The sequence below is a fragment of the Balearica regulorum genome, chromosome 25 (assembly GCF_011004875.1).
Source record: "Balearica regulorum gibbericeps isolate bBalReg1 chromosome 25, bBalReg1.pri, whole genome shotgun sequence".
Taxonomy (NCBI): Eukaryota; Metazoa; Chordata; class Aves; order Gruiformes; family Gruidae; genus Balearica; species Balearica regulorum.
Window position 1 is genome coordinate 855,747 of NC_046208.1, and position 25,990 is coordinate 881,736.

The 25,990-nt window shown below is 49.8% G+C and overlaps 1 protein-coding gene across 1 annotated transcript; it reads left to right on the top strand.

Annotated features, from left to right (window-relative positions):
- The first annotated feature begins 568 nt into the window (after window positions 1–568).
- On the top strand, window positions 569–25,852 carry DENND2C (DENN domain containing 2C). The gene is made up of 19 exons (XM_075776220.1): window positions 569–1,622; window positions 7,607–8,552; window positions 10,223–10,371; window positions 10,922–11,034; window positions 11,410–11,577; window positions 14,284–14,380; window positions 15,130–15,174; window positions 16,493–16,680; window positions 19,308–19,417; window positions 19,908–19,977; window positions 20,330–20,407; window positions 21,214–21,354; window positions 21,717–21,865; window positions 22,250–22,427; window positions 22,774–22,815; window positions 23,757–23,862; window positions 24,698–24,937; window positions 25,276–25,362; window positions 25,715–25,852. The coding sequence occupies exons 2-19, from the start codon at window positions 7,747–7,749 to the stop codon at window positions 25,744–25,746; spliced, it is 2,799 nt and encodes a 932-aa protein (XP_075632335.1). The 5' UTR covers window positions 569–1,622; window positions 7,607–7,746; the 3' UTR covers window positions 25,747–25,852.
- The last annotated feature ends 138 nt before the right edge of the window (window positions 25,853–25,990 follow it).

Here is a 25,990-nt window from a genome sequence, read left to right on the forward strand (position 1 = left end):
CCCGGTGGCTTCACCGGAGCGTGATGTGTCTCTCAACTCATTACTCAAACCGGTTGTTCCTTCAGGGGCTCGCGGGTAGGATTGGACGAATTGCTTACTTCGTTAAACTCCTGCAGGGATAGGATGCGTGGACTGAAGAAATGGTCCCTGAAAGATTCCTGGGCAGCCTGTCCCAAAAAGTACCTCTCTTGGGCTGTGTGCTCCAGTTTGCCTTGAAGGGAAGGTACGTTCAGAGAATGTCTGAGGGTGTTGGGTGTGGGGGCAATAAATGGCGGCGGTGGTGGCCTTGTAAAATATTCCTGCTTGAAACGGCTGGCTGGAGGATCTGTCCTGGAGTGCTGAGTCCTGGTGCTGCGCATCGCTGTTTGGCAAAACTCTTATCTCAGTCTTCCAGTATGGATGTGGCTCATTCCCTGTAGCTGTGGGAACGCGTTATCTGGATGCGTGTCTGAGAGGTTTTCTGGTGCTGCCTTGGTCTGCACCCTCTGAACCTCTTGGGGCAGCTGCCGAGACTTTTCCAAAGGAACGAGCGGCCGGTTGTCGTGGCCCCGCGCAGTCTGTGTGTGGTGACCCTTGGAACGTAAAGGTGGTCGTGGCTTTACAGTGATGCCAGCCCTGGGGGAAGCCTGGAATCTCATCTCTGACAGTTGCACCAAGGATAACTCCTGTTTGAGTTTAACTTTCTCTCTGTCCCCACCTTGGGTCTTGGTTCTTGTGTGAAGCTGCAGCATTCCCGGGGCGTGCAGCCAGCCTGTGGTGTAGTGTCTGAGTCACTCTGAGTCAGGTTAAAAACCCACAACTGTAAAAATAGGACATTGTGGGTTCTGTCCGTGTGTCCTCTGGTATAAAAGCCTTCAGGGCTTACATGTTTAAAATGTTTGGGTTTTTTTTGTTTTGTGGTTTGTTGGGTTTTTTTAGTATGGCTAAAAACTTACTTTCAAGAAGTTGAATTTCATCACTTCAGAAAGAGTCTGAAAGATCCAGATATCTCTTTCTCATCAGTACAAAAGTCTTAGGACCCACGGCAGAGGTCAGACTTAATCTCCTTTTGCCGTGTAATTAAGATTAGTATCACATTTACTGTGTGCAGAGGCTGTGCTCTACAGGGCCAGGCATCTGATGAGGTGGAACTCCATTACTCAGTGTGATATGCAGAAGTTAATAACTGGAGTTGCTTTGTATTGAGATGGAAATGACTAAGCATACCACATTCCTGAAGCGTTACTTATTTTGATATAAAATCTACTTGTTTGGTACTGCCCATGTCTTTCAGGCATCGGCGTGGCAGAGTCCTGTTCAGAAAAGCTTCAGGTTTGTTCTGGAGCCAAACAGAATGGGAATAGCTGAGAAGTCTGGAAAGGGTCCTTGCTGCTGTGCTGGCTGTCCCCTCCTCCCTCCAGGACTGAGCTGGCAGCTTCCCTAGACTTCAGAAGACCAGAAACTGTCTTTTATTTGGCTACCAACATGGGAGGCTTGGTGATAAGGAGATCTCTTGAGTGGTTTAGGGCTGCACGGCTCTCATAAAAGGAGTGACAGATTGCTTCAGAACTGCGCGGGCTTGCCAAGTCAGTGATTTGCGTGTTCCGGTGCCTGTGGTGCAGCAGGATAAGGTAAGGTGGTATGTTAGTGCTTTTATTTAGCTAATTAGCTGCCGGTGTGAGTGTGGTAATGGGGACTGTGGGGTACCAGCAGCACCTGCGGTGGGTGGGCTTGACCTCAGCATCAGAGAGTATTTCGTTCTTGAACAGCACTGGCAGCGTTCTTTCCCTGAGCATGTGGTTTCAGGAAACGGAATTGTCTTGAGACTTTGCATGGAAAATGCTTGGCGTGCTCTCTGGCTTTGAGAATTGGAAAAAGAGTCAGGGCTACCTATCATGTGGTGTGAATGTGCCTCATTCGTCTCCTTTGGATAAAGATGTGGAAGCTGTCTTCAGTGTGGATCTGAGAGGCTGTCTTTCAGGAGAAATGTATGATGCTGGTGTGCTTTGTCTAAAAATGATGTAGTTTCTCTTTGCCCAAAACCTACTGCTTTCAATGAAATAATTCAGTATTCTTGACTACGCTGAACTGCTGTAAGTACTAATGCAGCAGGGATGATAAATTTGGCTTTTGTGGAAATACCGGGAAGCGTACAGGAGCCACTGAAGGAGCTTGGAAGGAGAGGTCAGCAGAGAAGCAGTCACGTTAAGTCTGGTTAGTTTGTGAAAGGCATGGTGTGCGTGGTCCCTGAGATACAAATGCTGGCTCCCTGACTCGGGTGGTCTCTACCGGTTCTGTGTCCCGTAGCTGTGTTCTGTCCTGTCTCAGACTGTGCCTGAGGGTGACCTAACTTGGATCAGACCACCCCACTCTGCTCTTTCTTCACCAAAGATCACTCTCTGCCCTTACCCTGGCTCAGGTGATAAGCTTAGATTAAATGCCTGGTTCTTGATAGCACCCACCTGCCTTGCAAGCCTGAACAGGTGAAGAGCTGCACTCTTCTCCTCCTCGGATAGTTATTTTGGAAGACGCGGTTCAGGGCTGCGGCTGACAGAGCAGCACTGAGCAGGAGAGAACGTGCTTGTGCTCTTCCGCCTGCGATGATGAGCCAGGAGCTGTGTGTTTCTAGTGCTATCTGGTAGTTCAAAGATCAGTGATGTGCCTTGGAAAGACTTTTGCTGTTGCACTCAAAACCGTCTGGCTGCTTAGGTGAGTGAAGCTTGTTGCTTCATCTTCTAAGTAATACTACTTCTCCAGCTAGGGCACGGAGCTTCGCGGGCTGGAGAAGCGATGTTACTTGGTAGGTTTATGCTGAAGGAGAGGAAATAAACTCAGTGTGGATCCTGTTTCTGCATACGGGTCTGCGTAGCTCTGGATGCTAGAGTCAGGCGATTGCTTGGGCGCCGGGTGAGCTGCTTGAGCTCTGGGCATCCATCAGTGAGCAGAACCAGAGGCAGCACTGCAGGCGTAGTCTTACCAGTACGTGTGTGTTGGCTGGGACTGTGCTTCTCCACCGTGTTTCTCAGTTGCTGGTTGTGCCTCCCTCGTGGAAGCACGGATGTGGACGGTAGGAGAGGTCAGGAGCATTAGGCTGACTTGGGCGATGTCTCTACATCAGAAAGCAGAAATACGGCAAGCTGGCTGAGGAAATTACAGCGAATGCGCTTTTTGTTGCACCTTTACCAACGTGAGTCGTAGGAGGAAGGATATGGAGCAGACCTGACCTGTTTGAGCACAGGCAGCCCCGTGCGCTCCGAGGATGGAGCCAACTAGAACGCTGAGCAGGGCTGCTCCGTCTCTGTGCGATGCTTTGCCCTCGTGGGTGCTGCACGCAGGCGTTTTGCCACGCTGCCGCAGGGGGGGCCGACAGCCGGTGCATCGCCAGAAGAAAGCTGCAGAGCTGTCGGGAAGCAAAGGGAGCCTTTGGTGCCACTGTGGGCTCGCCGTCGGCGCGGAGCTGCACGTGTGCTGGCTGGCAGGGGAACGCATGTGCTGGCCTTGAAGCGCTTAGTGCTGTGAATAAAGCGCATTGCGCTGCGCTGCGGGGTCCTTCGGGGGCCCGTCCCCGTGCGAGTTCTGCAGCCAGCGGTCCTGTGGTTGAAGACCTGGCGGGGAGTAAAGATGCCTGGTCTGAAGCTGTGCTGGCTGAGAGGAGACCGTTTTACCCCTCTCCTAGCCTGCCTTTTCCCGTCAGAGCTTTTGCCGCTTTGCTGGCTTATCCTTCAGGCCCCCGGGAGCGGCCCTGAGCGCTGCTGCTGTAGATAGTTGTGATGGTGTAGGAAAGGGGAAAGCTGCTTTCCTGTCTGCTAATCAGGGCTGTGCAGACAGGGGCTGAGGAAGGATGGCTCTGCTCTGGCTCAGGATGTTTTGGAAACAACGCCTATTTATAGGGGAGGGCAGGGGCGCGCGGCCGCCTGGCTGTGCGGGAAGGGGGGTGTCTCACAGCGGGGTGCAGTTGTACCGCAGTACCCCGGGCGAGGGAGTGGGGGAGAGCGGGGCAGGTCTGGTTTGCTGTTTTGTGTGTTCTCTGCCGTCCTCAAACTTGTTCCGCTCTTTCCCTGCTCCTCCGCGAGGGGATCAGAAGCCCCTTTCTGTCTGCCCGTTCCCTGCCTGCACCTTGCCGCTGGCAGGAGCGGGGAGGGGATGCTGTGCCGCGCTGGCCCCGCAGTGCCACCTCTACAGTAGCAGCTTGACCTCGCTTCTTTGGAGATGTGCTGGGTGGTGGCCAGGAGCGGTGCGGCTACGAAAGCCACAGGGCAGAATGCTGATGAGGGACAGAGGGCTGATGACGGAGCAAATATCCCCGGTTCAGTTGCTTACCCGCATTGTCCAAGTTTAGCCCGTTCAACTGCTGAGTGGGAGAGTTACCGGCAGCAGTGTGGGACAATGTGCTAAGCAATGCCGGCTGCAAGATCCCGCGTTGTTCTCCCCGGAGACAGGCAGCAGCGAGCTTTTTGCCACAGCGAGCAATGCTGCTTTGGTAGAGAGCGTGAAAGTGCAGCAGAAAGCCAAGGCTCGGTGCCACGTGTGCCCAAGCCATCACTGAATTGCTTGGGGAGCCCTGGGCTGTCCTACGTCAATGATCTTTCTCACCAACTCCATCAAGTAGGTCTGCCAAGGCCAGCGCTTTTCTTTTAATTGCACAGAAGACGCCTCTGCCAAGCAGATCCGCAGTGCTAGGGACAGAGCCGGTAGCGCTGGAGCCCTGGAATGGGAGGTGCGGTATCAACAGAGGGAAGGATGTGGGCTTCTGCTGTGGTAGGGGTTCTCCACACCCAGCCTGGTGCATGGGGCATGAACCCTTGTCAGGCAGGTTTAAACTCCTCTGTGTTCCAGCTCGGTTTGCTTCCCATCCTTGGTTCTGCAAATTCTTACAGGCTCTGGTGAGTCAGCGAAGACCGGGTGGTGTAACAGCAGCTTTGGAGGACGCGTGCCCAGATGTTGGCAGTGAGAGCTGGCTGGATCGGTCAGGTGGAGCCTGAGTACAGACTTGCTTTGACTATGGCTGGTGTTCCCACCTGGAGCAAGTCTGGCTTGCTTTCTGCAGAGGTCCTCTGGTTCGGCCGCACGTGTGGAACAGGGACTGCTGCTGTTGCTCTTGTTCTGCCTGTCCCAGGGAGACTTCTTAGTGCCAGCAGGATGTTGCTGAAGCCAGCGTGGTCAGGCTTGCTGCGTGGCCACCTGGCCTGAGCCCGAGCTTTGCTGAGTGCTTGTCTCCTAGTCCAAATGGAGAATGTTAAATAGACCTTGAGGGCTGGAACTTCTGAAAGGGGGTAACTGCCTGGAGAAAGGGAGGAATGGAGCATATGAGAGCCCATGGGCTGCTGTCTTCTGTCCAAGATGAATTTTCAACCATGCTGGCATAGCTGAGAATACTGGGGATGCCTCGTGAGCTGCAGGTAGAGCCAAAGGGCTTCGAGGCTGGGGACTCCACGTGTGAAATGTCCGTATTGAGGTCATACTGGACCTGTAGGTGCTGGGTCTGTAAAGCCACCCAGGTTCTCCCTGGTGGTTTCACCTGCCTTTCTTGCTGCAGGACTATCTGTAGGACTCCGTATCCTCTGGATTATACGTTGGGGTAGTCTCAAACAGCATAGCTCCTGTTTGCGCAGGCTCTGCTTGGGTAGGAGAAGCTGTAGTGTTTCTTTAGCATTCCTTCTCCTCTGCCGACCTAAACACAGGTCTGTTTTCCTCTTGAGCATGAGAACTCACCAGTTCCTCTGCCTTTTGGCCTCTGGTGTACGCCTTTTAACACCTCCCCTGGCTGCAAGCCGCAGGCTGGGCACCGCTGCCCTCAGGAATCTCTGATGGCAAATTTAGGTCAGGTGTTGACAAGCAGAACATCAGACAAGTTTTTACTTGCATTGTGCAGCAGGAGAGCACTTCTGGGAGGAGGAGGAGTGCAGGTGAGCTCTTCTCCAGTTGTCACAAGTGTCCTAGTCCTCCTGTGTGAAGCAGCAGCCGTCGTACTGCTGCCGACTCTCCGGAGAAGTAGATGTGGTTCCTCGTCCATAGAGCTGGCTTGGTATTTTGTATCTTGCTGTGGTGGGTTGACCCAGGCTGGAGGCCAGGTGCCCCCCAGAGCTGCTCTCTCACTCCCCTCCTTCACTAGACGGGGGAGAAAAGGTCTAATGAAAGGCTGGTGGGTCGAGATAAGGACAGGGAGAGATCATTCACTAATTATCGTCATGGGCAACACGGACTCAACTTAGAGAAGGAATTCATCTCATTTATTACCAAGCAAAACAGAGTGGAGGAATGAGAAATAAAATCAAATCTTAAACCACCTCCCCGCACCCCTCCCATCTTCCCGGGCTCAACTTCACTCCCGGCTTCAAACTCCTCCCCCCTCAGCAGCACAGGGGGACGGGAAGTGGGGGTTACGGTCAGTTCATCACACGGTGTTTCTGCCGCTTCTTCCTCCTCAGGAGGAGGACTCCTCTCATCATTCCCCTGCTCCAGCCTGGGGTCCCTCTCACGGTAGACAGTCCTTCACGAACTTCTCCAACGTGAGTCCTTCCCACGGGCTGCAGTCTTTCGCCAACTGCTCCAGCGTGGGTCCCCCACGGGGTCACAAGTCCTGTCAGCAAACCTGCTCTGGCATGGGCTCCTCTCTCCATGGATCCACAGGTCCTGCCAGGAGCTTGCTCCAGCGTGGGCTTCCCACAGGGTCACAGCCTCCTTCAGGTGTCTCCACCTGCTCCGGCGTGGGGTCCTCCACGGGCTGCAGGTGGAATCTCTGCACCCCCTCATCCTTCCTCCATGGGCTGCAGGGGGACAGCCTGCTTCACCATGGTCTTCACCACGGGCTGCAGGGGGATCTCTGCTCCAGCGTCTGGAGCACCTCCTGCCCCTCCTTCTGCACTGACCTTGGTGTCTGCAGAGTTTCTTACATCTTCTCACTCCTCTCTCCGGCTGCAAAAGCTCTAACTTGTTTGTTCCCTTCTTAACTCTGTTATCCCAGAGGCACTACCACCATCACTGATGGGCTCGGCCTTGGCCAGCGTTGGGTCCGTCTTGGAGCCGGCTGGCATTGGCCCTGTTGGACACAGGGGAAGCTTCTAGCAGCTTCTCACAGAAGCCACCCCTGTAGCCCCTCGCTACCAAAACCTCACCATGCAAACCCAATACACTTGCTGTGTCTCCGCTGCGTTGAGAGCTCTGGTAGAGCCATGGTGCTGCAGGGGTTTGGCTCTGTGCTGCCTGAGGTGCTCTGAGCAATACGGAGCACCAGGAGAAATGGAGCACTCCTGCCTGGCCTGCACAGGCACCAACGAGCAGCTGAAAGCTCCGCTGCAGACAGGCTGTGCTGCTGTGTTCCTCTGCCATTAAATAATTTCCTTGAGTTTAGACGGTTGGGCTTCCTGGCTGTGTTTTGTTCCTGTGGTGGTGTTTTATTTGTTTTTTAAGCAAGTGAGACCTCTGCATCCTTTCGTTAGCTCTCCAGATGTGTGCTACAGAAACAGGCTTTGTGGGGAGCGTGCTCTGGAAGCCAGTCTTGAACATGTGATTTGGGGAGGAATGTTCTTCAGCGATTGCCAGAGTGCAGCTGAGAGTTCCTGGTGGTGTCTACGGCTGGAGTGCAGCTGATGGTTCTTTTCTTCTTTTTATCCACAGGTCGTGATAGCAGGCGGTCCTTGCAGAGCTGACGCCCAGGGGCTCTTGGACACCACTGGGTGCTTCAGAGTCTCATACCAGCTTGACGTGTGCAGGACACACCTGGACAAGGCTGGAGATGGGGTGTTTGTAAGCACGTTGGTACTTGCCATGCACCCAACAGGGTCGGTGGACAGTAGCTTCTCCCGCTCTGCTGTGCAGACCCTCTCCCGGAGCCACTGCCGCAACATCAAACAGAAGATCTCCCAGTGGGAGGGGAGGACACGAGTGTGCTCCAGCAAGGAGAAACAGCAGCTGAAGGACTTTGGAGTAAAGTATGATCCCAGCTGCAATGTTCTACCCGAAGTGAAGCCAGAACACACAGAGAAGGGCAGAAAGACTGGCTCCAAAGATCCAAAGAGCCTGGGTTTGGACTTTAGGGAAGATGTCCAGAGCTGCTTGCAGACTGGTGACTGTGGTGACCTCCAGCCCTGTGCATGTAGCCTATCTTCCCAAGCCAAGGAGAAAGGAGAGTGGCAAGCAGGCTTCCTGGACCCAGGGGCAACACTGCCCCCAGGTAACTTCTATACCTCACAAGCGCTGTGGAGGAGAGTAGATCCCCTTCTGCCTGGCAAAGCCCCACCAGTTCCCTTGGACCTTCAGAGGAAGCAAGGGAGCTGTGGCTCTCCAGAAAAAGAACTTAAAATCAAAGGAGTAGAGACTCTCTGCAGGGCAGAGAGGAGCTTGAAAAACATTTACTCTGAGGCTGAGGGGCAAGAGGAGCCAGCTGCTGTCCCACCACCCAAGCCCCGTAGGACTTTCCGCTATCTCGCAGAAAAGGGTGCCGGTCGCTGTAGCAATGCCAGTGCTACCAGGGAAGCTCCCCTGCCAAAGCAGCGTGGAGGAAACTTGATGTCATCCTCCACCAATCCTGAGAAGAGAATAACCAGCAGGAGGATCAGAGGAAGAACCCAGAGGTACATCGATTCATCTCTCATGTCTGAAATGTGTTTCCTTAAATTAGTTTCTAGAGGGGTTTAAACAGCTTGCTTGCCACGATATCCTTGCAGAGGTGCTAGTACTGATGGGGAGAGGATATTTCTGGATGAAAGTATCCCCTTCCCAGCATTGCGTACGCGCTGCTTTTGCCGCTGATAATCTTGCGAGGAAGGCCGAAAGCGCCAAACAGATGTCAGTCCCGCACCTTAAAACAGAGTTGAGTGACAACATGCTGGCCCCAGGGAGAGCGCTGCCTCCTGCTCGCCCCGAGCTTGTCCCCAGCTGCGATTTGTGGATTACAGAATGGCTTTATCTTGGGGCAGCACGGCCGCTAAATGTCCCAGCTCGCCTGTGAGCGACAGATTCTCTTGTTGCTGAACGCTGGAGGTTGTCAGCTGGGGCGGGGACCCCTGTTGCAGTAGGTTTGGTAATTCTGCTCGCTTTGCCGTAGGTCCCTGTTACAGAGTGAAAAACCTCTGAGCTGGCTCGATGCGAGTTCTGCTTACGGCTGAGGTGCCTTGGGCAGCTGTGCTGGTGGCCGGTACTCCAGAAACCTTCTTTCACAGTGGCGAAGCACGTGGAACAAAGCAAATTTTATGATGATGGGCTAAATCCCTGCCAGCTCCTCGCTGACCTCTGTGCCGTAATTTTGAAACGGAGGCCGAGAGCGCGAAAATGCAACCTCGCAAACACGCTAACACCCTTAGCAGGAGCAGCAGGAGAGGTCCAGTAGAAAGCAGTGCCCTGATTCTGAGTACTGCTGCAAGCGCTTAGTCTGCAAAAACATGTTTTGGGTTCTTGCCTCTGTGACAGGATGGGACTCGCCATACCTGCTTGGAGTCTGCTTGGCCATGGAGCCTCCAACTTCATTTTTAATTTAAAAAGCTCCCAGAGTAAGTGAGTAGGCCTCGTTTGGTGTGCTGGTTTTGGCTGGGATAGAGTTGATTTTCTTCACAGTAGCCCGTGTGGTGCTGTGTTATGGATTTGTGATGAAAGTAGTATTGGTAACACACCAGTGTTTTAGTTATCGCTGAACAGTGCTTACATGGCATCAAGGCCTTTTCTGCTTCTCCCCTGGCCCCCAGCGAGCAGACTGGGGGTGACAAGGAGCTGGGAGGGGACAAGGCCAGGACAGCTGACCTCAACTGACCGAAGGGATATTCCAGACCGTACGATGTCGTGCTCAGCCATAAAAATTGGGGGAAGAAGGAGGAAGGGGGTGACATTTGGAGTCTTGGCGTTTGTCTTCCCAAGTCACCGTTACGTGTGGTGGAGCGCTGCTTTCCCGGAGATGGCTGAACACCCGCCTGCCAAGGGGAAATAGTGAATGAATCCCTTATTTTGCTTTGCTTGCGTGCGCAGCTTCTGCTTTACCTGTTAAACTGTCTTTATCTCAACCCACGCATTTTTCTCACTTTTGCCCTTCTGATTCTCTGTCCCATCCCACTGGGTGGGAGCGAGCAAGCGGCTGTGCGGGGCTGAGCTGCCGGCTGGGGTTAAACCACAACACTTGGAAATCAGAGTGTCCAGAGTGGAGCATCCATGTTCTTGATGGCCCCAAGGAGGACCATACTCTGTGTGGACTGGAGAAGCAACTCACTGGTACACGCAGGTGCCTTTAGAAGAAGTTACACTGGTTTTCCTCTAGGAAATCTTTTGAGTTTGAGGACATCCAGGGCTTCCGCAACCGGATGGCAACAACCAACTCCCACAGACTTCGAGAAGAGGCAAGTGGCACTACAGGATCCAGGCTTGTCTACACGCAGTCAGAAGACAACATCTACGAAGACATTATCTGTATGTGCCTGTGCTTCTGGGGGATGCACTCACTTTATTTAAGGGTAGCAAATTTGCTGGGGAGGGAGGAATGAAGATGAGAATGCGCTGAGGCCCTTTCCAGCTCTGTGACTTTTAAGGTCTTCCCCATCTGAGGTTCTTTGTTGGTGTTAGTAACTATCCGCATGCGAACAGCCGGATTTCAGATGTCACGGGAAGTCACTCAAATTGGCCTGTGCTAAACTGATTTCTTTATTAGCTTTTCAAATGCTTTGCTTGAGCACTGCACAGAGATCAGTATGAACAAAATTAGCTGCCTTGCCACAGAGCTGCTTTCTCTGCAGTGGTAGAAGTGTTTTGTTTCGCTGAGTCTGTGTACAGTTTGCCAAGTTGATGGTAGTGGGTTAGAAAGATCTTTGGGTGGTGGAAACCTAATCCATCTTAGAACAGGTCTCTCTCAGACCCTGTTAAAGCTTGGCGGACAACTGCATGCTCTCCCTGCTTACGTCCCTCGCAAGAATGCAGGACTTGATCTCCTTTCATCAGTCCCCCATTCAATGCTTTTTTCCAGGTCCTCCAAAAGAGAACCCCTATGAAGATGTCGGAGCGCTGCCCTTACCCTTGTGGAAGGTCCCATCTGTCTGGAAGCTACCACCCCCCCGGGGCACCAGCAGGGCTCCCAAGGTAGGGTGAGGGGATTAAATTGCCACGTGTTTACAGAGGGTCATCCTCACAAGCGTCGTGTTTTGTGCTCCCCCCTGGTCCCACATTCCCCACTGCTACGTCACTGGTTTTCATTAGTTTTTATTGTTTGTTATTAATGTAAATGATAATGAACAGCCATGGCGGTGGCGGTTGATTAAGCTGCTAAGGAGCAAAAGAATAGGAACAAGAGAGTGTTGATGAGATGCTCGAGCGTGTGGGGTGGGATGGAGAGCTTGGTAGAGCAGGAGGCTGCAGGAAGTTTATCATTCGTAATCTACTCCTTTGACTCTGAGCTTGGACCAAAGCTTAATCCCATGCTTAGTCCTGTGCTTAACCATCTCTTCTGTTTTCTAGCCTCCCCCAAAACCTCCCTTCCTCAATCGCAAGAGTCTTGAGCTAAAGCCTTCCCAGACAAGTTTCCAAGGGAAAATGGTGAAGGACACAACCCTGCCTGTCACGCTGACCGAGTGGAAGCTGTTCCAAGCAGTAGAGGCTGCTAGCAGGAGAAAGAACTTGCCCTGGGTGAGATTTCAGCATGAAACATTACTTCTTGCATGGCCTCTCAAAGTCTTGCTGCTTTGTTTAGCACCTTCTAAGTGCTTTGTAAGTGGCCGTGGAGCTGTGAATGCTGGTTAGCACTGCTGTGTGCGTGGACAAGCTCAAACCATTTCTAGCAGGGCAGGTGTTTGGGGTCAAAACACCAGAGTGCCAGTTCTAGCTTAACTGTGGTGGTTTTGTTGGCCAAGAGTCCGCAAATGGAGTATGAGGTGTTGGCCTGGAGATGAATGCTGTGTGTGAATACTAGCTCTTCCTCATCCTTTGTCATTTAAGCCTTGTTCCCAACCCTTCCATGAAGTGTAACGGTGCTGGTTTTGTGCTGAACTCGGAGCAGGAATGCGAGGAAGCTCTCTGTGAGCTAAAGGGCCGGCTCTGTACAGTGGTGTGTACGTGTCCCTCGTTCCTGCTGACTTCTCAGACTGAGCCTCGTGTTCTCGCTGCAGGCGCTGACTTGTTAGATGGCTGACAGTGGGGGGCTGCTGTGGGGACCTGGCTGGGCCCTTGGCTACTTGGCGGGTTGGCTTGGAGCTCTTGAGTCACCATCAGGAACCGACCCTTGCAGCTGTTTCGTAGTCTAAAGGTGAAGAGCAGCTTTTTGGGATAAAAGCATCTCACAAAGCCATCACGCAGTTCTCCCCTTTGCTGCCATTCCCTCCTGCCTGCGTGCCAAGGCAGGCGTGCTTCTGAGGCCAGAGTAGCGAGAAATGCTTTTAATCCACCTTCACGATAGAGGACTCCGTTGTAATTCTCATTTGATGCGTTGGGAATCTTTCCAGATACCAGTATTGGTTACCAGCTCGTGTCCCTCGGTGATAAAATGCAGCACGTGCTCTAGGACAGCTGCCGCTACCGCTGTAGGGGCACTTTGTGCATAGGACTCAAATTCCAGTTGTGGTAGTGACAACAACTTACTTTTTGCCGTGGTAAAATCATTTAACTTCTGTAGATCTTTATTTCTTGTGCAAATTGGGTGTATTCCAATCGCACAAGACTGTGAGGTAGACTTGGACAGCTGCAAAATACTTTTCAAATATTAAGTACTTTAGAATAACAGGCAACTTCTGTACGTGTTTTTAAACAAACTGTGGGCCTGGAAAATCAGGAAGGAGATGGCAAGATTACAAAAATGCTGTGATGGAGAGTATCTTTGATTTGGAGGGGGAAAATAAAACATTCTCCAAAAGCAAACCTATTCCAAAAATCTGGTAACAATTTACATGCAGGAAGCACGCTTTACTCTTTTTGCTCACAAGGAATTGAGCCAAGATTGCTGGAGAGATTGAGAAAAGGACTTGAGTCTAAAAAGAAAAAAAAAACACACTACAACTTATTGCTTAAGAAACACATAGCTGCCTTAAACACACCCAGTATCTTTCACTGGTGACTCAACTGCACAAAAATCAGAACAGAAATGGAAATTCTCTAGGTAAGGCTGGGTGGTAGAAGGAAAAGAAGGCAGATTTTGCAGGAGAAGCACTGCTTTCTGCTGTGGGCTGTTTTCTTCCTTGCAGCCTCATCATGCTTGGAGAGCTGACGCAGAAAATGGGGAGAAATAGGTGTGAAAAGGAGAAGAGCCTGAGCCTAGTTTGCTGAGCTGGGGAGAAAGGCTTGAGCTGAAAAACAGGTTCTCTTGCTGAATATCTTCCTTTTTATGCAGTATTTGTGGTGACAGATGAATGGGCCCCACCCTCCTACATTCAGCAGGAGCATTTAATGAATTATTAACTTGAGACAAGAATGAACTTGACCTTCTCGCTGCGTTTAGCGTAAATCCTTCTTCACAATGAAGCCGTAGCTGTCTGACGTGCAGAATCAAGGAGCCGCCTCCAGCATTGTCTACCTGGCAGCTGAGGGGGGGACCCCAGAGAGACCTCTCATAGGAGTAACAAAAAGCGTTAGGACTTTGGTTTGTCTAAATGCTGACCCTTCTTTCATGTCTGTAGCTTAGTCTGCGCCAGGCTATGGTTTTTACCAATGTTTTTATTCCAGTGGCCCAGGTCTGTGGTGTCCCTGCAACACAGACCCGTTATTCTGTCCCACTGTCTGTCCTCACCTATGGAAAAGGAAATAATCCTTTCATCTCAGCAAGCTACCCTGTGCTTACAGCAGCCTTGTTCTGTGCCCGGCATGGCACTTTGGAGAATTTACTCTAGCTGTTTGACAGCCCACTACAGCAGCAAACTTTTTTTAAAAAAAAAAAAAAAAAAGGCCAAACAAACAACAAACCCCAAGCCACATTGAGAGAACTCTGCTTTTTCTGGAAAGAATTGGGATGTTTGAGAGCACGCGGAGTTCAGAGTCCGTTGTGGTGGAGGGTTTATGAGAGATTCTTGCAAGTGCCTTTGCAGTTGGCTTCTCTGATAGAAAATGGAGACCTGATGCCAGACAGTTTGCCGCTTCTGCTCTCTGTTTGGTAAGCAAAATACGGTAACTTCCAGAACGCTTGTTGGTGTCAGCTCTGAGTTGTGCTAACAGTAATCTCTCTCTCGTAGCAGAAATTCTGTGCTCGGTCATTATCCAGCGAGCTGTGCTAAAAGCACTCTAGCAAGCGGTCTCCGAGCCAGGGTCCCTGGCAGGACTGGGACAGCCCTGCCCAAGGATGTGGTGTTAGGTGGTCGCTGTCGGCACCTGGACCCCCACGTTAACCTCTGCTTCTGCTTTGGATTTCAGCTGGTACTAAAAATACAGGAGATCTTTGATTCTAAGCGTGGAAAGAAGAGGGTGAAGTTGCTCAGTCCTGCTGGGAGAGAAGCACCTCCAGTGAAAGGTACGGAGGGCTCCAGCACCATCCTGTTTGCTATAAACCTCTCGAGTGGTACGGTTCCTGTACGTCCTGGGGTACTGCTAGCAGGCTGGGCACCACCACCTCCTGCAGCTCGTGCTGGGCTGACTCGTCAGTGCCGAACCCCGTGTCTTGCAGCTGGAATTGTTGAGCTTTCAGCACCACTAAGATTGGGAATGCTTGCCTAACCCAAGTTTAACGCTGTCACAAATGGAAGATTCCGCTACGATCTGAGCCTGAAGAGCTGGGCTACTGGTTAAAAGTGCTTTTTCAAAAAAGCAGAACAAACCCCCAAATTCCCCACAAAACCATTTGGCACAAGAACTGCCTCTGACTACTCCACTCATGGCTTTTGTGACTCTAAAGTGATATATTCATGTTCTTCTGATTTTGTAGCTGAGGTATAGTCTTTATTTATAGTATATTCTGTTCAGCGACTCTGTTAACTTTCATAGCAGCATCCAGTAACCCCCTGGTTTCTGGTCTTTGCCTGTGTTCAGCTGACCTACAGGTGGTTTGCTGGAAACAGTGACTTGATACCAACTCTGCTTTTTCACGTTTACTCTTGTAGCACATTTACCGGTACGGTTCTTTGCTGATGCTTTGAGCAGGATCGGTGGGCAACCCTGAGTCGCATTGGTTTGATGAGTCTAAAGTTCTCTCTTTTTCCCAACTTTGGGTGTTGCCCATCTTCCTTCTGCATGGCTAATAAGTGGAAACTATGTGTGTTTCAGGTGAAACCAGTGGGAATGAAAGTGATACGGAAAATCAGCCGAAAAGTGAGTGAATCACAGGGGCCGGTCCTGTCCCCATAGCACTGCGCGTTTGGCTAAGGCTCTAACGGGATAAGCACACCGACTAGTTGTGGCTTCTGCCGAGACAGAGGGGAACGTCTAAGAGGCAGCATGGCCAAGGCTGGGAGCTGTTGCTGTGAAAAATCAACCTCTATTTTTGCCACTTCTCCTGAGCCCTTGAGGTTTAATGCCATTAATCTGCCAGTCACTAAAAGTAGATTCATTTTTGGGTTGGTAGAGTCACGCTTAACTAAAATATGTCTTGCAGGAGGTTGTCCCTGGACCACCTTTGCTGCTAACTCTCGAGGTTATTTTCCCCCTCCTTCCTTCCCTTGGTTCTGTTTTATATGTATAATATTGTGAAATGCCCTTTCCTCTGGGGAGAAATCGCTTGGTCATTTGTCTGGTTCCACAGTCCTGAGGTTGATCATAGGCCTAAACTACAGACTTGAAACACCGATTAGGTTTTAGCTGGTGTGGGAAGGACCAAAGAGGTCTTACTTTCCGTGCTGGTGAGGTTTGAATGTGAAATGGTAATGGTTGGCCAGCAGCCCTGATGACTCTGTCATGTTCCTAAGCAAGCATCTAGCAAAAAGGGCCAATGGAATTGTTTTAGATGTTTCATTTTCTTGGAGGGAAGCACACAGAATGTCTTAACTTGGAGCAAATAGTGAAGTTCCACTTTTTTATATTAAGGAAAGTAATGGAGAGTGAAGAGTGTCTGCAGAAATACAGTGACTGAGTCACTGCCTGAGCTAAGAGTTGTTTCCAGTGTCTAGAATGTGTCATGGTGCCAGCGCCACAGGAATTTCTTACATCAGAGTGCTGTGCCTGCGCTTGTGAGTCTGTACTGCCCGTCAAGATGTCCCAGCCTGGAGCCTTCTTGGCCAGGAAACTGGCTCTGCCTCTCTTGAATGCCCGCACTGCTTTTCGGAGTAGCTGCCTGAGGCCTGGCATATACCGAACTGGTGGAGCTGGGCCGCTTCTCACAGCTGGGCTTCCCTACCATGGCGTGTCGCTCTGAGGCGCGAGGAAAGGATGCCAGGACAGTGGGAGAACGCTAGCTATCAGTCACGAGGGACCTGCAGAGCTTCTGCAAGGCTGGTGCTCCCGTATCTGGAACAGTGCTGGGCTTGAGGAGCTGCCACAGGAGTCCAAGTCCCGTAGAGCACGGCAGTGATGTTAGGAACATGCACCCATCTCTTTTCCCCCTTCTAAAGGTGGTGGCCAGTCCTCTTCTGTGACCTGTACGTGTGTGGTAGGGATAGCCACAGGTTGGTTTTCGATTTGTTCCTTTCTTCAGGTCGCCGCAGGTGCATGCTGCAGGTGCAGTCAGCCTCCAAGAGGAACCCGCACTACCAGACTTTGGAGAGGGACTTGATAGAGCTCCAGGAGCAGCGGCTGTTTGAGCTCTTCGTGGTGGTGTCACTGCACAAGAAGGCATCTGAGATGACTTACACACCACAGATCATACAGCAGTTTCCCAGCAAGGTAGGAGCTTGCATGGAAACCTGCCTACAAAACACGCTGTGGTGGGTTGACCCAGGCTGGAGGCCAGGTGCCCCCCAGAGCTGCTCTCTCACTCCCCTCCTTCACTGGACGGGGGAGAAAAGGTCTAATGAAAGGCTGGTGGGTCGAGATAAGGACAGGGAGAGATCACTCACTAATTATCGTCACGGGCAAAACAGACTGAACTTAGAGAGGGAATTCATCTCATTTATTACTAAGCAAAACAGAGTAGAGGAATGAGAAATAAAATCAAATCTTAAACCACCTCCCCGCACCCCTCCCATCTTCCCGGGCTCAACTTCATTCCCGGCTTCAACCTCCTCCCCCCTCAGCGGCACAGGGGGATGGGGAATGGGGGTTACGGTCAGTTCATCACACGGTGTTTCTGCCGCTTCTTCCTCCTCAGGGGGAGGACTCCCCTGCTCCAGCCTGGGGTCCCTCTCACGGGAGACAGTCCTTCACGAACTTCTCCAACATGAGTCCTTCCCACGGGCTGCAGTCTTTCACGAACTGCTCCAGCGTGGGTCCCCCACGGGGTCACAAGTCCTGCCAGCAAACCTCTGGCTTTGGCTCTATCAGACATGAGGGAAGCTTCTAGCAGCTTCTCACAGAAGCCACCCCTGTAGCCCCTCGCTACCAAAACCTCACCATGCAAACCCAATACAGGTGCTCAGCAGCTGTTTCTTTCCTCTCGCAGTGCGTATCCCTTCCTAAACTCTGTACTAGTAAAGCTGGCCCGCTGGTTAGGAAACAGGCTTGGAATATGAAGCGCCTTGCTCTGTTACAGACTTCACGTATAGTGTTGGGCAGTTGTTGAATATCTTTCTTGATAATGAGTTTACGGTCTTTTGTTGGAACTAGGAAGGCTCCTGCTATAATTCTAATTGCCTGGAAGCATCCCAAAGCCGTAGTGTATTGTGATACGCTGCTGAGGCAGCCTGCAGGACAGGAAGGGGAGTGCAGTACTCGGTTCCCAAAGCTGGCGTCACCTCATCCTGGTAGTCTGTGATTTATAAACAAGGAGTGAAGAAAATTGACTGATGGCACACAGGGCTTTTACGTTCATTTGTACTGTTTTGGGGAAAAGAAAGAAAGAAAAAAAAAAAGGCAAAGCCATGTGTACTAGCTCCCAAAAAGCAGAGGAGAACCGTGGAAGTTAAAGTACTGTAGCTAGAATAAGCCATTTGAAATAAGCTTTCTTTGTGTCTGTTCAGCCCAAATGGATGCCAAGAGCAGCGTGTGACTCCAAATTATGACTCTGTACATAGTGGTTACTGTGAAGCTAAGAGATTGGAGCCTTGATGCTTGGTTCTGTGGTTCCAGATTTAAATGAATATTCAGTTGTCACCAGCTAGGCTTGTACCTGCTGCCTTCCACTAAAAACCAGAATGTTTTGGGTTCACAAAATGAATAAGGGACTACAAGCAGAAAGAATGCACAGTTAACTTAGTGGGTAAAACTGAACGTACATAAATAATATCTGCTAAAAGTGCAAACTTTAGGGTGTTGCGAGGAAGGAAGGAACGTAACCAGATTTAGCTTTTCCCTCGTGCAACCTTTCATTCTGTTGATCACCTTTGGGAAGGACGGCGCATTGTTCTTTTCCTGCTGCCCTAGCCGACAATCAGACCCAACTGTACCATGTGGCTCTTTACCGGCTTTTATAAATGCTCTAACAATCCAAATTATTTTCTCAGTGTTTGTTTATCCTCTGCTCAAATTAAAGTGTTTTGGTGAGTGACTTTATACGAGACAGTCTGTCATGTTGGGATTTTGCAGGAAATATTGCCCAGTAATTATGGAGGTGTTCTGATTACAGATTTGTCTCCCTTCTAAAAATAGCCTTGCTTCCAAGTAATCTGCTTGCCACCCTCTTCTTTGGGCTGCATGCCCAAGGACATCAAAGCTTTGATACAACTGTTACTCTGTGAAAATGCCGTAGTGTTTTCCTAACCGCTCCTTCGTGCTGTCACTGCTTGGGACAGTGGAGTAACCTAGATGCACCGACTGAGAGTACAGTGTCTAAAATCACCTTTATGCAATAAACTTTCATCTTCTCATAGGCATTTCCTACTTAAATGTGATCTCTCTCATTTAAAAACCTTCCTTTTGCCCCTTCTGGGCAGTTTTGAGCACGGAAAGTTGTCCTGTAGTCTTTGAGGGCTTTGACCTGAGCCCACACACGGTAACTGGAACGTGTGAGTCGGATAGGGTTTTCGCAATTGAATCATGAGTGATCATAATTCACACATCACAAGCTGAATGCATTCCTCTTCCTCTTAGTGTCTTTAGATCTCCTAGGAATAGAACCAAGGACACAGCTGTCATTTGGGGGGTCAGTTTTAGCTTCATTCCCCAATAAACTTGGCCGTACTTGTAAATCCTTACTTCAGGTCTTACCAAGACCAGCTGGGTAATTTTCAAAAGTCCAATCAGCAGGAAAGATGCAAGAGGGAACTGGGGATCTGTTACAGTCAGAACGTGTTCTCCTATACTTGTGCGTTAGCTATCCGATGGTTCAGCTTTGGAAGTGTCTCCCGTTGTTGTAAATGCTGCAGCTTTTTCGCATCGCACTTCAGTGACTTTAGATGCATGTGTTACCCCTCCAGCCTGAACATCCCTTCAGACAGTCAAAGGATACTGAAGAGAGGCTAAAGGTCATTCCCAAATTCTGCTTTCCGGATCCCAAAGACTGGTGTCCTGCATCAGACCTTAAAAGGTAAAGACTTGATTTTGAATACTTATGCCTGAAATGGGCAACGCTGAAAGCTGAGGTGTGCGCCGCTTTCCCGGACCGGAGGAACTGCAGCCAGAGCAAGGAAAAATGGGAAAGGCTGAATCCCTACCCCCTGTGCCAGGGGAAGGTGAGCTACGGAGGTGGGCTCAGCAGTGCTGCTTCTGCCCGAGCACCGTCTTTTCTCTAAGAAGGAAGTTTGTAACGTCGGATCACGGCCAGCTCCCGGGGCTGGCAGGGGCTTCTGCTGCTCCTTGGCAGAATGGCGAAGCAGCTGGGAAGGAGGAGAGCTGTAGTAGCTCAATGAGAGTCCACGGGCTGCAGGTTTTTACACTGCATAGAGCCTGAAGTAGCTTGCTAACCACAGCAGAGGGTCTTCAGCATGACCAGAAAGAAAATGGCTTGTAGTTTGTGTGCTTTGTCAGTCTCTTCTCTGAACTGTGTGGTGAATTTAACTGTCCTTTGGTCCCCCCAGTGAAACGTTTTCTTTCGTGTTGACGGGTGAGGATGGCGGCCGCTGGTTTGGGTACTGCAAGAAGCTCCTGGTAAGCATCTGTGTATTGGGTGGAGCGTAAAGAACGCGTTGATAAAGGCACAGTCAAACGCAGGACGTGAATCGGCAGTCATCTCCCACGTGGCTTACGTAGCACCTGTGCTGCTGCCGACGTTAACGGCCCGTTGAGTGCGCAAGGGAAGGAGCAGGACGATGCCCAGCGATGCAGTGAAATGGGCTGTGGGCGTGAAAGCTCCTGGAACTGATCGTTCCTCAGGAATCTTTTAAGTCAGAAGTGTAGTGGGAGCTACAGCAGAAGGAATTCTGCGAATCAGCTACGGTGTAGGTGCTAGGTTCTTTATTGCATCCCTGTTCTCAGCATACCTGTTGCTGTTGCCTTTCAGCCAGAAGGGAAAGGGAAGCGCCTTCCTGAGGTATACTGCATCGTGAGCCGCCTGGGCTGCTTCAACCTCTTCTCCAAGGTGAAGTGGGGAGAGCCTGTTACTTCTTATCAGACTTGAGTCTCTGACACCCCGCAAGCTCCAGAAAGTAACTGCATGCTTCTGTCCAATCTAGAATTGTTTACTGATTGTAACTTATCCTGGGACACTCGTGCTTCCTTGCTGCCTTTGCGTTGACAGGGCAAATAAAATGATAGTAGTGCTGAGACTCGTCAGCTGATACACGGATGACTATTCACTTCCTGACAATAATTTGCTGAAGGGTATTAGTGATGGTGGCCCTTCATCATCTTCTTGTGTGACTTGGAAATGGAAAATCAGTTTAAGGGGCTGGGGGGAGAAGATCTCAGCTTGCTTTCTCCTAGCACCGTGAGAAGAGTGGATAGAGAGGTAAAGGCTGGGGAAAGCTATTGCAGAAGAGTACGGGGACAAGCTTATGATGAAAGCTGATTTCTAATGGTTGGAACACAGAGTTTCTAGAACAGTGTTTCAGAAATACTTCTTGGGGAGGAGGATGGGGGCATTGCTGCTTTTACTCCTCTAACTAGTTGTGAGAATTTGATTCCCACATACAAGATGTTTCCTTGCAGTAGCAGGAGACTGGATTTGAGAACGGAGATTTGTACTCGCAGGTATCTATTCCCTTTTGATTGTTCAGGCATTTGAGGGGAGTTTTCACAGGGATCCCAGGTGAGGGGAGAGAGGGCTAGGTGTCTGTGTTGGAGCCTTCACGTGTAGCTATGGCACGGGATACTCCGAGCAGAGGCTCGTATCTCCTCTGGCTCACCAGCAGGCATTGAACCAATCTCCGATGTATTTTCTTGCAGATTTTAGATGAAGTGGAGAAGAGGCGAGAGATGTCCCCAGCCCTAGTACATCCATTTATGCGTAGTGTAATGGAGGCGCCTTTCCCTGCTCCGGGACGCACGATTACTGTGAGGAGTTTCCTGCCAGGAGCAGGAAATGAGGTAACGGAAATCAGGACTGGCTTTCTTGTGTCGATGGTGTCTCTGGGGCAAAGCGGCACTTTGCAAGCTGCGGTGTAGCGTGATGCCGCCTGTAAGTAGTTAATCTGAAGATAAAGTCCGAAGGGAGGCTGTCACAGAAACCGACTTCCTATTGCATCATCTACAGTAGAAGCGATTCCCTGCTCTTTAAGGAAGAGCTGCTGGGGAGTCCTCTGCGATGCCCTGTGCCGACCGCCCAGGCCGCGGGGCTCCACTTGTGAGGAGCCACCGGTTCTGCGCTGCAGCCGGGCTGCCCCTTGTCCGGCCTGACCCTGCGCTGGGGCTTTCTCCTCCAGCCCTCTGCATCTCTGCTTGCCTCTCAGGTGATGGAACTCTGCCGGCCACTGGATTCTCGACTCGAACACGTTGACTTCGAATGCCTGTTTAAGTGTCTAAGTGTCTCTCACGCAATTCGGGTCTTTGCCTCTCTCCTGCTGGAAAGGAGGGTGATCTTTGTCGCTGACAACTTAAGGTACAAAATGAGTCTGAGTGAGCGATACTATTTTTTTCTTGTGTGTTTGGGCCTGTTCCATGTGCAAGCTTGTCTAACTTTTTGTAAATAGTTACATTTAAAAGCTGTTTGCAGACTTTCCACACAATATGTGCATGCGTAGAATTTGGAGTATGCTGTTTACCCAGGAGGAGATAAGGGAATGTCTCCTTTACCTCTTTAGTCTGGGTTGATGCTATTCCTAGCTCCCCATAACTGACTTCAAACGCGGATGCATGGAACTTCTGCTGATGCATAAACGATATACGTGAATTGCGTTTCCCCTGAGCGTTCCTAACCTGTGCCCGTAGCCGAGTACCGAACGAGACATTGACGATCCACTCTGTGCTTCTCTTACCTTTCTAGCACTCTGTCTAAATGTGGCCATGCTGCAGTTGCAACGCTCTATCCCTTCACTTGGCAGCACACCTACATACCCGTCCTACCAACTTCTATGATTGATATTGTGTGCTCTCCGACCCCATTCTTAATTGGCATTCTCTCCTGCTCGTTACCACAGCTCCAGGACCTGCCCATAGAAGAGGTGAGAATTGTGTGAAGCACAGTGGAGGGACAATGTCAGTGGTACGAGGCTGACCTCTCTGGAATAATCTCTGTGCATTCTGTCTTAATAGAAACTCTTAAAATTTTCTGAGCCAGTTGGTGAACTTACCAGATACACGTTGGGGTGTTTCATTGTCATCAAAGATAAATAATATTCCCTGTTCTTATAGACAAGCTGCAGTTATGCAAAACTTGTGTTTTGCGTGTGACATCCCCTGCCGCTGGGGACATTTAAAAAAAAAAAGGAAAAAGTGTTTGGTTTTTTTTTTCTGTACAGCAACATATTTGGTTATAAGAGTCAGCATGTTTTGTACATCTTTCCCCAGGTTCTCATTGTTGATCTTTGTGCCGACAAGTTCTTGCAAGAGGTGAGTGCAATAGCAGTACCAGTCACTCACGGTTACGTGCCAGGAAAAGGCATCAATGAAAGAAAAGGAAAGCAAGAAATGAGCAAAAGCTAGTATTCGTATATAGACTCCAGTGCAACAAATCCTTGTTGCAAGATTGAGGTTGCATGAGGTACAGAGCTCTGCGAAGCCAAAGGTGCTGTTTATCTGAGCTGGATTTGAAAACAGATACTTCGTTGGTTCACGATGTGAGGTGGACCGCCAGGATTCTTTGCTGGTTTTTGGCTTTCTCTGTACTTGTTCTCTACGGGGCTTTCTCCCCTCTCGTCTAGCTGGGGTGTGTTTGTTGCGGTTTGGTTGTTTTTTTTTTTTTTCCAGGAGTGATAGTCTAGGAGACAAATTATCACAGATCACTTGTGGTTCTCTGCTGAACTTTACCTAATGTGCTCCTACATCCCCAGAGAAGTAGTTGTAAACGCACTGGAGTGTTACTAGTTCAGGAGGATATTTGCATCTCCTTTTCCTTGCCTTACTGTTCTGTTTTGCATTGCAGCCTGCAACTGGAGAGAGAGGTATTAAAGGCTCAGGTTGTTTTGTTTTGTTTTGTTTTTTTAACCGTAACATTGAGACTTGTCATACTTTCTCAACAGACTTTTGTTGTTCTTGTGTGTTTTATCACTGGTATAATAGTCTGTGTAGTGGATATAGCACGCGTTGTTCTGTGTTGGCCATTTGTGTGCGTGACTGATCCCTCGTAGTTGGAGGGTGCTGAGCAAACCTCTTTCATTTCTGTGGCTACAAGACAAATGTATTGTCTCCACCGAGACACACCGTATCACAGAGTAACTTCCCTCTAACTGTATTAGGCATGTTACGAGTATTTCTTATCTGCTCACAATGAGAAGGTTCTGTTGATGATAGATAAAAGACAAAAATGCTTTCGTGGCCATTTTTCTCTTTAGGTATCGGACGAAGATGAGATCCTGCCTCATAAACTCCAGGCTGCGCTTGTACAAATCTTGGAAGAACGAAGTGCAATCTTGTCACAAGAGCAGAGTGACGCACAAGGTACTTCTATGGAAAAAGCATTTTCCCATTAGCAAATCTCTACAGCTTCCACGTAGTTGATATAAAAATGAACATATGGAAATAAACATTAGGAAGCAACATTTTAGAAAGCTATTTTCCTGTGAGCTTACTGGGAACATCTTTCTCGTGAATGTGTTAGAAGCTTGGTGTCCCCACGATGTTCCTCTTCGCACGGTCGGTATGTGTAAAGCCCTCGTTCTCCTTGGGCCAAGTGCATCAGTTCCCATTTTTTAAATTTTCTTTGATTTTTCTTAAACGGCAGAGAGAATGTTTTTCTTAAACAGACACCGCAGCAAGTTTCTGTACTTTTGAGGGTGATTTGATGGATCATTTTCAAAGTTGAACTGCTTTATAGATAACCTGTAAAATAAATAAGCGTGGGAATTTTTAAAAAGCATTGAGTAGCTTGAGAGAATGGCATCGGCAAATCATATAATTCCGTGTGCATCAGAAGTAACAAAGTTAGTTTTCCAGTGGGTTTGTGTTCTGTAGTTTGCTTAATTCTCTAAGAGAATTAAACTTATGAGCTCACAGCTTATTAGACACAAGATGTTTGACAGGGGAAAAGAAATTACGAATGCTTTAACCGCTGGAAAAGCGTTAGAATGGAACCGGTCTCGACCGCAGTAAAAAGTTGACATGGGAGAGAAATAAATCTTAATATTTGAGCTGTGGCTTCTTTGATATCAAACACTCATCTGAAATCTCACAGTCTGAGCCAGCCTAAAAAGTAACTGCCGCTCCTCTTTTAAGAGCGGCGTGACCAAAGTGATGAATGCAGAGGGCCATTTCTCCTCTGCTGTCCTCTCCCCAGGTGACGTGCCTCTTAACTCCCTGGTCTCTGAAGCTTTCGTGCAGTTCTTTGTGGAGATCGTTGGACACTACTCCCTGCACATGAATGTCACGGAAAAAGGGGAGCGGGTGTTTCAGCGGGAACTGTTCCGTAAATCTCACGGTTCACGCAACGTGCGTCACTTCTTGCACTTCTTCATGGAAACGCAGATGTTTGCAGGGTTCATACAGGATCGAGAGCTAAGAAAGAACATGGTCAAAGGTGAGCTTTGATCTTACTGTCTTCTTTTACAAACTCACTTTCAAAGTATAATATTATGTGACTTGGACTCTTCAGAAGCCTTTTGTTCTCCTGTTGACATTTTGGCATATGTAAATAGCTTCATGCTCTTCTAATTACTCAACACAATACATCTTGTGAAGCCAAGAATTTTTCAGTATCTCTCCATTCTGGGTTTGATCCTGCAGCTCACATTAAATGCATTATTTCCTTTTTGTAACCTCCTTGTTAATGATGTAAGATGCCACATGCTGCAAGATGGAATAGCTCATATAGCTGAATGATTTTTTTTTTTTATTATCATTGTTTTTTCTCTTTAGGCCTTTTTGAGGTTCGTGCCTTGGAGTATTTGGAGAGTATTCCAGAGACAGAACCAACTGGAATGAACAAAATCCTTCGCAGTCTTGGTAAACAGACATCCTTGCTTTCTCTTTTTTTTTTTAATTAATTTAGCTATTGAACAAATAATTGCATGCAGAAGAGAGCAAGGCCCATCCTTTGCCTTGGGCACTTGTGTTCCTTCTGTCTACATTCGCCCCTTTGGGGGACGCCGAACACTTTGTAAGATTTTTCTCTTCTTTTTAAGCTTTTGCACGTTTAGGTGGAGTTTGCGGCAGTTCCCTGGCCCAGGGGAAGCCACGTCTGCCAGCAGAGGTGGCCACCCATGACTTTCCTCCCCGAGATGTTCCTCAGCCAGATGACGCCTGGAGCGTCATCAGCTCCTAACGTCATTTTTTTTTTTTTCTTTCCCCTCCGTAGGAAGTAAAATGAAGTTTCTCCAGAAGAAATGAACGTGCGCTGCTGCGGACCGGGGGATGCCGCTTGTTCCGCGGCCGGAGCCGGACTCCTCTTTGCCTCCAGGAGGGGCTGGGGGCTGAACCCGGGGCTGCCCGGGGGCGCGGGCGCTGGTGCCGCCGCTGCCGCCGCTAATAATGACGTCATGGCTCACACCGCTCTCGTCTTCCGTCTTCTCTGGGGGCGGGGCCAGGGGCGGGGCTGGCGCTGCGTCGGCCGCGCGGGGGGGGTGGTGCGCGC

Bases quoted from the DNA above. Each gene is read 5' to 3' on its own strand.
- DENND2C (XM_075776220.1), top strand. From the start codon at position 7,747: ATGCACCCAACAGGGTCGGTGGACAGTAGCTTCTCCCGCTCTGCTGTG. The intron at 8,553-10,222 runs GTACATCGATTC...GTTTTCCTCTAG, and splicing joins ATCAGAGGAAGAACCCAGAG to GAAATCTTTTGAGTTTGAGG. The intron at 22,816-23,756 runs GTGAGTGCAATA...TTTTCTCTTTAG, and splicing joins CCGACAAGTTCTTGCAAGAG to GTATCGGACGAAGATGAGAT.